The 12,258-nt window shown below is 45.0% G+C and overlaps 1 protein-coding gene and 1 non-coding gene across 2 annotated transcripts in view; one reads left to right on the forward strand and one right to left on the reverse strand.

Annotated features, from left to right (window-relative positions):
• PRDM5 (PR/SET domain 5) overlaps positions 1-12,258 on the reverse strand; it is a 101,136-nt gene that overhangs the window by 56,908 nt on the left and 31,970 nt on the right. The window contains exons 5-10 of the mRNA XM_023536966.1: positions 12,016-12,254; positions 10,781-10,873; positions 10,396-10,517; positions 7,893-7,972; positions 2,080-2,164; positions 795-952 (exon numbers count right to left, since the gene is read on the reverse strand). Of these exons, the coding sequence (XP_023392734.1) occupies positions 795-952; positions 2,080-2,164; positions 7,893-7,972; positions 10,396-10,517; positions 10,781-10,873; positions 12,016-12,254 (777 nt within the window). The remainder of the gene's footprint in view (positions 1-794; positions 953-2,079; positions 2,165-7,892; positions 7,973-10,395; positions 10,518-10,780; positions 10,874-12,015; positions 12,255-12,258) is intronic.
• Positions 4,556-4,659, forward strand: LOC111746093. Its single transcript, XR_002782923.1, has one exon. It is a non-coding gene; the product is annotated as a U6 spliceosomal RNA (small nuclear RNA).

Consider the following 12,258-nt stretch of genomic DNA (forward strand, 5'->3'; position numbering starts at 1 on the left):
GCAGGATCTCCAAGAACTACTTTCCAGTTTCAGAAAGGAGCCCAGACCTCAGAGAGAAGCAGGCATCATTCTGTGGTCTGGTCATTAACAGAAATAGGAAACTCCAGGAGACAGATTATCTGGGGCAAAAAAGAATGAAAGGCCATTGTGGGACCTGCTAAATTCATGGGGACAAAATGATGCTCCGTTATGTATCCAATTAGTAATAAATGTGGATCTGAAACTTGAGATTAAAAAGAATAAATCACTGGGAATTCATCAGTAGAGTTGACAGCAAAAGTCATGGATGCAGTTGACAGAGAACACGGACGTGGTCCGGCCACAGCATCCGCGAGGATACAGTTGACACGGAGAACACAGACGTGGTCCGGCCACAGCATCTGGGATAAAACTCCTGGTGGGGTGGGGCACCCAAGTGTCCAGAGGCCCTGGCAGGAGATCCAGCACTGCCAATTGCAGTGACTCCACAGATGAAGAGAATTTCCAAAATGGAACGTGAACGAGTGTGTCAAACTTCACAGAGAGAAGGAAGAGAATAAAGCCCGCAGCCGCACGGTGCTGGGAACACTATGTGGCACTCGGCCTGTGAGGAGGGCGGTTTTCACAGAGCATGGTGGACAGAGGGCCGCGGGGTCATGGCCTGAGGGAGGGGTCAAAGTCAGAGCAAGATCTTCTCTAATTCTCCCAAGTACAACCTGCCCAGATGGATGGAAACTTCCTTAAAAGGTAAACAATTGGAAATCAAGTCAGCAAATCAGCAGGGGGAAAAAGTGACAATATTCATAAGCTTTTACCTTCTTGTGATTCTTGTACACGTTTCTGTGGGCAAAGCCCTTCCCACAGAGCTTGCATTTGTAAGGTTTGTCTTCGCTGTGTATGACTTTGTGGGCGCCCACTTGGTCGAGCCTCTTGAAAGATTTATTACAAATCTCACAATTATAGGGTCGTTTCTCTGTGAAAAATGAGTGGAGACAATCTCATATCTATATAAAGTGAAGGATAAAGAGAAACGGCCTTACCTCATGTTACTTCTTATGGATAAGTCGACTAAAACATTCAGAAACAACTCAAAACATCTACTGCCCAAGCCGTCTATGTTAGGTGTGTGAGCTTAGTCACGAAGGAAATGCGAGCTTGTTCTTTAGGGACCGATAGGTGTGAGCTTATGTCAGGGTCGCAACTCTGAACGCCAAGAGTGGCCCCACAGGAACAGACCTGAACGACAGACCTGCCCCCTGCTCAGTCGAGTGGACCCCACACAGGCAGACGTCCAATTATCTGCAGAAACTACACACTTAGTCATTGTGTCAAACCCACATTTATACAACATTCATGTAACGCTGACAACTAGATTAAAAAAAATACTGTTTGTTTCAAGCAAAGCCTATCTGCAGGCTGCCTGTTTTGACTTCCTATTTTCATTTGCCAAAATATCTATTATCTATCACCAACCAAAATGGATATTCGAAAACATTCTGACTTCAATGGCCTCAAATTATAGACATGCTAAACTCTAAAAGAGAGACTGCATAAAGCAGAAATTATTTTCAGAGCTGTTTTCTTTTTAAATCTGTATAACAGACCTATTGCTTAAAATGAAACTATGGTTTTAAAAATTTACGTTTTCAAAATGTATTTATAAACTTCTCACTAACGTTCATCAGTACCTTACTGACACGTAAAAGCACCCAGAATGCAGGCGCTGTAACTGTAGACCCCAACTCAGCGTCAGAGCCTCTGCTGAAACAGCACATAAATGAGCTCATTTAACCTTCGCAGCAGTTTTGAAGGGTAGGAACCGGTATCTGATTTCACAGATTAAGAATACAGAAACTGAGGCTCAAGGAGGAGCTTGAAAGGAAACTTGGCTTTGAAAATCTTCTAAATTATTTAGTCCGGACACCTTTGCTCTTTAATAAATACACTGTTAAGTAACTTATTTGAAATCACACAGCTAGTTAACGGCCAAGCTAAAATTAATAGCCAGGTCTCCTGATAACTACTCTGAGAGCTCCTGAAAATGACAAAGTGAATCTTTTGTAGTGACTTCAATATAAATGAAAAAAAAGGGCATTTTACCTGAGTGGGTGATCATGTGACGTTTGAGCTGATTGGCGGAAATAAATTTCTTCATACATTCTTGACAATCAAATATCTCATGAATCTGCAAAAAAGTTAAATTGACAGTTAAATCGGCTGTCAAAGCCAAATAAATCAGAGCTCAGAGTAAAAGTATTAACATGTGGAAAGTTGTTATTGCACTATGCAACCTATATATTATAATTCAGCCCTAATTTGTTCATACTATTCTATATGAAGTGAAGTTGCAATAAACATAAGTTACCTAGTGAAAAACATATTTAAAAATATATGACTGCACAGTTGAAATATATAATACTGCTGACTTATTTAGTACATATTAAATTCGTACTATAAAAAATTATACTAGTATACACTCATATTTTCTGTTACACACACATTTATAGAAGTGGAAATATGTAAGCTACAGGTAATAATATTCCTTTCGATAGTATCTTAAACTTAACTGTACATAGTACAGAACAAAACATTAAATCCCATAAAAGAAGATACGTGATCCTAAAAAACACTTAGCTCACAGTAAACCTCTAACACAACAGGAACATGACAAAAAGAAAATAAACAAACAAACAAACAAACAGAATAAGGGGAGGATAACTTTAGCAAAGAACTGGCTAATATAAAAATTAGAACTGAATCTTAAGTTTGGTTCTTTCCCTCCCAGACATGACATCTGGGAAACTGGAGAGGCGGCATGAGAAGTGTGAGGCCGGTGTACAGCGAAATCAATGCACAGCGTCCCCAGAGGATCAACCCACCTGAAGCCCTGCTTTAGAGGCACCGATCGCCCCAAGGAACAAGAGCATCGCACTGTTTTGCTGAAGGTTTAAAAATGGCTTTGGTGAAGTCCTGTTTTTTGCTTCGACCTCGTTAAACGTAGAGCTAACAACACTAAATCGCAGACCAGCAAAGGCCCATCTGCGGGGAGCCAGGACGCTGAGGCTACCCACGGCGAACAGAAGAACAACTCAGGCCCTTACACAGTGACAGGCCAAGGCAGAAGGCCCCGGCCTGGGACAGCAGTGGGGATGGGCAACGAGGGGGAGACAGGGCTGTCTCCTGGTAAGTAGCCCCTCGATCTAAGTGACCACGAAAAGAGGGGACCGGACAGGGAAACAGAACCTGCTGCGAGGCTGACGGCAGCCAGGTGAGCAGTCTGTGCCTCAGTTCTATGCCCAGCCTAATGGTGGGTGAGGGGCTGCCGACCTGCCTTCTGCCTGAGTCAGAGCTGACTCCTGGTGAGTCTGTAAACTCAGCCGCCAAAAGCAGGGGAAAGGTAGACAAACAGGGCAGAAGCAGAAAGACATCCTTTCCCTCGTGGGACTCACACCCCTGCCCAGCGGCAGTGGATCTCTTGTGATCAGGGATATGTGGAGTCCTGAGTTCCCACAGTCCCACGGGAAGCCCGTGGGATCCGCACAAGCACTCAGAAGGCAAGTACCACGCGGGGCAGAAGAAAGACTGTCGTCAGCCTGAGGCAATTTAAAGGCAGCCTTTTTAATCATCAAAGACCCTCATGGTGGCTTCGGCTGAATACCTACACTGGAGGAACAATGGCATGACGTGCGATGTTCATTTAAAGATAGTAAGAACAGGTTTATGTTCTTAAACTCTGTTTTTGTAATACCTAATACATAACTTTTATAACAGGATACTCTAGAAAAGATAATAGGCCTTCTCAGCCACACATAAATGAAACGCATTTCACTTTTTTCATTTTTAATATTAAATTTTAATCAGCGTATATAATTTTTAAAATTATTGATACGTAGGCAAAATGGCAACTGTTAAATAAAATACTGCAGAATAGTATTCATATTTGTTCACTCCCTAACTCTCATGGCTTCTGAAACATGAAATATTTAAAGGTCGAAGTGAATGGATACTCCCCAAATTATAAGATACAGCATTTACTGGGCACGAAAGCATTTTTGCATCAAATATCTTATTTATAATGAATAACCAAGATGAAGCTATTTTCAAAACTCCTAAAAAGGTTTAATAAATCAATCAGAATAAAATGAAAATGATAGGTAACGCTATATTTACTTAAGCTTAATGCTAAGTGAAGCACATTTTGTAAAATGTCCAGCTTTATACATTGATCTGGAGGGTAATAACTTAAATTTGAAGCCCCAAATTAAATAATTTCCAAGAAGTATCATAATATATGGTACTAGAATGTAGGCTAGTACCTACATAATAATGTAGGATTCTATGCTAGACTATAATGTAATCTGTCATCGTCATAAAGCACCATCTACTGGCAAGATGAAATACTGCAACCAAACTCTATTAGACATTAGATGTATATGACTAGACGGCGTGAGCAAATCAGTTGTTAATATTATGCAGAGACAACTTAGGTGCCACGCTCCACCACCACCAGGTAGGATTTAGATCTACCGAGAAAAAAAAAGGTCGTATATTACTAAGAAAATAAATGGAAAAGAGGATACTTTCCACAGCACATGTACTAAAGCTGGATTTATACAGAGAAAATTAGCATGGCCCCCACGCAAGAATTACATGCAAATTGTTAACGTATTCCATATTTTTAAACGATTTTATAAAATAACCATTTGGAAACTGGAAAAAAAAAAGAGTTGCATGACAGAGAAGAAATAAAAAAGCACTGGTCAGTTCAATGTCACATTTAATAAATGAGAAAACAAGATTTCTGGTCAAGATGGAGAAGTAGCAAAACACTGTGCTTGCCTCCTCTCACAACCACATCAGCATTACAAGTAAACTATCATCGAGAATAAACTGAAGTGTAGCTGAACCGAAGTTCTACAGCTGAGGACATGCAGAAGAGGCCACCTCAAGACTGATAGGAGGGGCAGAGACGCAGAATGAGCTAGTCCCACATCCACGTGTGGCGGTTAAAAATCAGGACGGCTATCTCAGCTGCAGAGGTCCCTTCTGAGAGAGGGGTCCCACTCTACACTGGGCTCCCCAGTCCAGGGTTCTAGTGCCAGGAAGAAATGTCCCTACAACTTCTAGCTGTTAAAAACAGTGGGGATGGCAGCTGAGAGAAATGGAGGGAGGCTGGAGTCCCAGATGCTCCTCTTCAAGGGCCCGTGCATGGACTTACTGCTGACAGACTCACTTGCTCCGAGCTCCAGGGCTGGGGCGGCAGCTCGAAGGTGCCAGGGACACACGGGGAAGAATTGAGTGGTCCAGCTGCATGGCCAGGGCTGGAGGGGTGGATTCCTCCCAGAGAGAAATGCTAGTGGAGCCCATCACTCCTTTGTTGAGCCCTCCCACCTCCCAGTGGGAAGACCCAGGCAGCCGCCGTATCTGAGTCTCCATCGACCTGGCTGACACAGGTTGTATTGCCCTAATGATTCTCTGAGACCCCACTGTACCCAACCTGCAGGCCCACCTGAGCCACTTCCAGTGGCTTTTCCATAGAAATAACTTGTCTTGGCTCATACTGTGGACTTTCCTAAAATCTCTCAAATGTTCACAAACCCCAAACAGGCAGCATCTGGCTTTGGCGTGCCCGTGCCACTTGCTGAGCAGCACCAAGCCCAGCACTCGTGGCAGCTGGCCTTGGTTGGCAGCTTAGCCTCTCCCAGGCACTTCCAGACCCAGCACAGGTGGCAGCCATCTGTGGATTGCTTGGTGGCTCATGCCAGTTGGCCCCAGGGGAGCCACAAGCTGCAGCTGAACTTGGCCTGTGGTGGGGCCCCTCCCAGGAGCCCCTAGGGCCTGCACGCTCAGTGGCTGGTTTTGGACCAAGCCAGAGCACCATCCGGGGCCTCGTCCAAGGATGACACATCCAAAGGGCAGACTGGGCAGGCCCCAGAGCCCTGCTAAAGCAAAGCCTGCTCCACAGGGTCACCCCTTGCACAAAGGCTCCACCAGAAAGTCCTCACAACCAATCAGCCTGGAGGCCAGTCCCTCCCACTGATGTGCAAACAGCAAACAAAGCCCAACTACAACAGGAGGGCACACACAACCCACATGAGGGACACACCTGAAGCACATGGCTCAGGTGACCAGGGATACTGTACCACTGGGTCCCACAGGACACCTACTACATAAGGCCACTCTACTAAGACTGGGAGACCTAACACATAGAAACACACACAGGAAGGTAGCCAAAATGGGAAGACCAAAAACATGTCTGAAATGAAAGAACAGAACAAAGCTCCAGAAAAAGAACTAAACAAAATGGAGACAAGCAACCTACCAGATGCAGAGTTCAAGGTTATAAGGACACTTAATGATCTCAGTGAAAACTTCAACAAACAGACAGGCAATATAAAAATGGAGATAGATAGAAAACATAAAAAACAACAAGTCAGAAATGAAGACTACAGTAACTGAAATAAAGACCATATTAGAGGGAATCAACAGTAGGTTAGATGAAGTAGATAATTGAATCAGCAATTTAGAAGTTGGGGGGGTGGAAAAGGGGAAGGGATGAAGAACTAGAAATTGGTAGTTACAAGGTAGTCTTGGGGATGTAAAGTACAGCAGAGGGAATATAGTCAGTAATATTATAATAACCATGTTTGGTGTCGGACAGGTACTAGATTTATCAGGGTAAGTTATATAGATGTCTAATCACTGTGTTGTACGCCTGAAACTAATATAATATTGTATGCCAACTGCAACTGAAAAATAAAATAATAATTTAAAAAAGAAAAATAAATAAATAAGTGAGAAAACAGAGGCCCAATATTACATGGAGGGCTAGGGACAGAGGAAGACACCCGCTATCCTGACTCTCAGTCTAGTGCTAAATATCAAAATCCCTCAACATCAGGAGACAACCACAGACACCTTAACACAGCCGTGTAACTGTTCCGCATGGAATGGGTTAAGTCCACAGCACATGGCTAGAGCTATTAGACTGACTATGACATGAATTTTAAGACCTGTCGAGTTACTTTGGAATACATCGACATACAAATAAAGGGACAAAATTCATTTTACAAAACACGACAAAAGTGAAATTTGACTTTCACTAGTACCTTTGGTATTAAATCACTAAAAGAAAACACTGCATGCTCCTAGATACTCTGAAAAAACAATATGTAGAAGTAGGAAATAATCATTTATGTATTATATATCATCTTTGTCGAAATAATGTAATAATGTAATATGAATTATTTTGGACTCTGCCATGACATGAATGAAAATCTAAATTCTATTTCAATTCTATACTACTGTAAATTCTATTAACCAGTTGCTAATGTTTTTAGAGTTAATAATTGCCATTTACTTTTCATATTTACTTTTCACATTAAAATAATTACTTAGTAAGTTTTATACTTGTTATAAAATATACCAAGTTTATTGTCTCCCAATATAATAATTTGTTTCTGCTATCAACACTCTGACATACCTGGACATCTCATTTAGCTCTTTAGAATAATAGAGCTTTGTCTGTTTCACCAGAGTTAGCTATTACCTGCATCCATGTTAATAGCTAAATGCCACTGTAGAGCATATTACAAACACACAAAAATACATGGTTTCCTCACTGACTGATACTTCCTGAGCAAAACGGCAAGCTCGAAACCAGGTGAGGTGTTGCAGGTGAAGCACGTAGGTGACCCTTTGCCTTGAAGAAATATTTCCACTAACTGTAAACAATAACACAAAACATTCTTTTGCAAGAGTTTATTCTTCTCCGTATCAGTCTTGCATTTTAGAGTACGTTCGTATTTAAATTAATGACAAAGGCCTTTCTTTACAATATAAAAAATCAGCTAAACATTTACGTGGCAGACACCATAAATGACTGAAAGCAGCTCCGCCTTTACCTTACTGACCTTTCTATGTTCCTGCAGGCTCGATGGCGAAGAACACTCCTTACTGCACACCGAGCATACCAGCTTTCTCTTCGGATCTCCTGAAACAGAAACGAAACGCCACCATGATTTAAATGAGAATCTTAAGAGGAGATACAGCATTTCAGATTCAGTGTTTCTAGGTGTTTCTCTCCTCCTCCCGTCTTCTGTTCCTCATCCTGGAACTGGAGCCCTAGCTCCTCAGAGAGGAAATAGGGGGAGAGTTGATGATCATCCCCTGAGAATGCACATAAATACAATTTCCCGGAAATACAAAACCTCGCAGTCAGCGTCCACAGAATCCAAGCAAACGGGAAAGATGGGAAGTGGGTTCAGGAAGTCGGCCCCTTCGCTCTGCGTCCTGTGTAACTGTGAAGGTTCCCCAAGTTCAAGAACAACGGCACCGCCAAAGCCATAACTAGACTTTATACTAATTTAGTTTTCCTATATTCAGGGCGATCTGATATTTGACTTTCAGATTCGACCCTCGAAAATATGTGGGACACATAACTTACAAAGAAAGGGAGGTGATGCAGGAGATGACACAGCTGTTCTGAAAATGTAGTCACTCGGACACCGTGCGTCCCAGCACACCGCGGGTGAAGGACACCCCGGAGCTGCTCGGAAAACCTACGCAACACGTGTCACTCAGTTTCGACGGGAAGATGTGCCGCGCATCTAAAAATTCGGCCTCTCTCTCCTCAGCGCTGTCGATTCACACCACTAACTGGGCACATGTGTCATCGTCGGCGGGAAAGCGAGACCTTCTCTTTCCCAGAATACCTTGTAAACGGTTCCGCAGCCACATGTGTGAACGTCACTATTCTGAATGCGGACCGCTCCCTCCCCGAAGGCTGTGCAGGTCCCCGAGGAAAGGGAGAAGCCAGAAAGCGGTGACGAACAGAGATAGATTGCGTGGAACCCCAGCGACAGGCATGGGACTGGCCGAGAGCGGTAAGCTTCACACGTTATATAATCCACACCGCAGAAAAATAAGAAACTTCCTTCAATTATTTCCTACAAAATCACCATGAGCTTCCAGAATGAGTAACATCACAATATCCACGGCCAACTACAAGAAGCCTCGATGCTTCTTGATGCTCAGAGCACAGCCTGACGTCCACAAACCCAGCGAGCGAGAATGCAGGTTTCCAGAGACAGCTTCAGTGAGCATCTGGGTTTTCACTTAGTGCAGCAAAGTTAACTTTAAAAATGACACGACAGATCTGTTACAAGACACTGCAGACAAAGGCAGAGAAAATGAAGAACAGCGTTTTGGACATAACAGCTTAAAAAAGAAACGATGAAGACGGGTCTGTCAAGAAGTTATGCCTGATCTTGGCCAGCACAGGGGAGGCCCAGTACAATTAACACACAAAAACGCCACCTTCCCTAAATCGGCCAAACGTTCTCCAAAAGGAAAGGGAGAAATCAGAACACAGTCAAGTCCGAGGGTCGGGCGCCAGCCTGAAGCCGCGTTTCCCGGGGCCATGCCTTCCACACCCAGAGCTGTCACGCTAAACGGGCAGCCCGAACCGCTGCGCGAAGTGGGACCAGCGGTCACGCTATACCGGCTCCTGTCACGTTAGCATGAAAGTAGGCACTTTGGGGACAACGGTCAAACACAGAATACAGAAGCTGAGGATCAATTATCTTTTCCTTCTGAACGTGAGAATAAACGAGATGAGAGAAAATAAATCCGCTTTTCTCGTATCCAGAGAGACACGGTTCCCCCCATTCCCCAGAAGCCGAGGGCAAGGGAACCACGCGAGGAGAGTATTGCTACAGGAGGGGGTGGGGCGCTCTGTGAACCCCACCTCCTTGAAGGAAAAGACTCGGAGGAAATAAAAAGCCAGCTCTGTCAACACAGCCATCTGTTCACCTCTGTGCAACGGCTTCGCTCCCTAAACTAAAATACGTTGACCACGTGCCAAGCAGATGAAGTCAAAATGGCAGCCACATTTTGTTTGTTGAACTGTCCATCCAGCCATAAAAAGAATTCAATTAGTATCTGCTTTATTAATCCAAACATTCAATTCCTAGGTCAAAAAGTAGCCAGTAATTTTCTCCAATATAGGAGAAATATAAGCATTAAGAAATAGACTCTTACTGTAAAAATATCAAGGCAGAAGGCCGTCCCTTCGTAGTTTTCAAATGCAGCGACTGGCAGGGAAATTTCATATGCCGAAACATTAAACTTATTATGTAAAAACATTCGTTCTTCGTGCACCTGACGACCAAGCGCAACCAGATTCCGGCTCGGGCCTGCGGTCCTGGTGAACCCACAGCCAGGGAAACGACGGATGCTGCGGGAAGCCCCCGGACGTCGCGGCGGTGCTCAGAGGAAGGACGCCGCCCGGCCCGCTCACGCGCGCGGCTGCGGTGGGGAGGCACGTGCCTCCCCCCCGTCCCCACCAGCGAGAAGGGAACCCACGCCGCAGCCTGGGGGCGGGGAGCCCGCCCGCGACCCGCAGTGATGTCTCACCTGCGTGGACGTTTTCCTGGTGTCTCCTCAGGGCGTCCTTGCTCTTCAGCCTCTTCCCGCAGCTGTCGGCCTTGCACACGAACCTGGCTCTGCTCCGGCCGGCCTCCTGATGCTGCTCGCAGCTACAGGGCGGCAGGGAGAAGGGGACAGGGGGAGGCAGGTGAAGACGCACCGAGGAGGCTCTGGCGTCGCTGCCCGGCGGGCTTTCGTAACGCACGCTCCCTGCTGAGGAGTCAGGGTCCCGCGTGCGTTACCTGGGCAGGTGCGGAGGAAAGCATTCGCGTCCTGCAGCCAGGGACGCGAAACCAACAAGGAGCCCGAAAGCATGCCTGCCCCCAAGGGACCCACTGTCACATAACTGCCATCCAAACACGCGACGCCACACCTGGACGCGGAACTGAAGGGGGAGCTGCACGCGGAGCGCTGCGAGCTCCACGAGGAATCCTGCCGACCGGTTTTCGCCGGGCACTGGAGGACGCTGGGGAAACGGAAGAAAGGGAAGGGAGGCTGGAGACCCGAGAGGAAAACGTCCGAAAACCTCTCACGTGGAATGAAGTCGTGCTCGTGACCTCTCTCTTCATTCCCTCTCTCGCCCTTTACACGTTTTAGTAGTTACCTAACTTAACTGCAAGACCCGGCTCAGCGAAAGTATCTTCAGTGCAGAATATATCGTATTAAATTCAATAAAAGCTGACCGGAGTGTAGTTCCGAAGCCTATTCATTAAAGAGTATATAGCCCTTGCTTGTTTTAAGAGCCTACGATAGAATTTCCAAACGTTCAATCGCTCGTTGTTATAAAAATTAAACATTTTTAAGTTTTGAGCAGAAATTTGTCCTCTCCAATTTCACAAGCAAAAGTAGATGTATATAACATGTGGCAAAAGTCTCAATATGAGATTTCACGTATTTCGGAACCGTTAATGAATCAAAAACGTAACATTAAGTCTGTGTTAAAGACTTCTTGCTCATACGCGAAGTGACGTTCTGTTAAAAATACGTTTACAGATTTCTTGCTTTGAATAATTCATGATCCTGTGAGGTGCTTCAATAAAAGAATACTATGTATTGTTAACATAAATACTTGAATAACACAGGGCACAGAGCAACGCGTGGGATCGTTTACTGCACCTTATCGTCACATCCTGGACACGTGCATCTTTAAACGACTCCTCCAACACTGCTGTGAAGTAAACGGTGCCTCTCAACATGGCCCCGGTTCCTTATACCCGGAACACCCTCCATCTCCTAAACTTTCCTTTCACTGATTTCCGAGGGAATGTGACATGACGGCTGAAACTCGATCTGTCACCTCGAAGCACCCGCTAAATGATGCATATCTGAATTTCAGATCAGTAAACCAATGGGCTTGATATTTAACAGCAAGTTATCAAGGGGACAATGACTGATTAGCATAAGCCATGTTTAATTGTTAAACGCCTCCTCGGAATGTTTCAAAAGCCGGCATGCTTTACGAAGAACAGAAGAGTTAATGGCAATGAAAAGCGTAGACGCTTGAACCTTCCGTCCGTGACTGCCTCACATACACGGGTTAGAAACCAAATGCGATCGTTAAACAGAATGTTAGCTCATAACGTTAAAGACGTTCTTTACTGCACGCACTGTCTCTGCAAAGCCTGCTTCACCGGGAACTTCTTCCCACAGTGCTTGCACTTGAACCCCTTCTCCTCGGTGGGCGTCTGGTGCAGCGTCTGAAGGTGCTCGGCAAGGATCTCCTCGCTGGTAAAGCTGCACTCGCACTGCGGACAGGCGTAGTCCTCATCACAGCCAAAGCCATCTGCACATTTAACAGGACACAGACCCATGAGACAAAAGTTAAGAGCCACGAACTGCTCAGTTTTCTCC

The sequence above is a fragment of the Pteropus vampyrus genome, unplaced genomic scaffold (genome assembly GCF_000151845.1).
Source record: "Pteropus vampyrus isolate Shadow unplaced genomic scaffold, Pvam_2.0 Scaffold174, whole genome shotgun sequence".
NCBI lineage: Eukaryota > Metazoa > Chordata > Mammalia > Chiroptera > Pteropodidae > Pteropus > Pteropus vampyrus.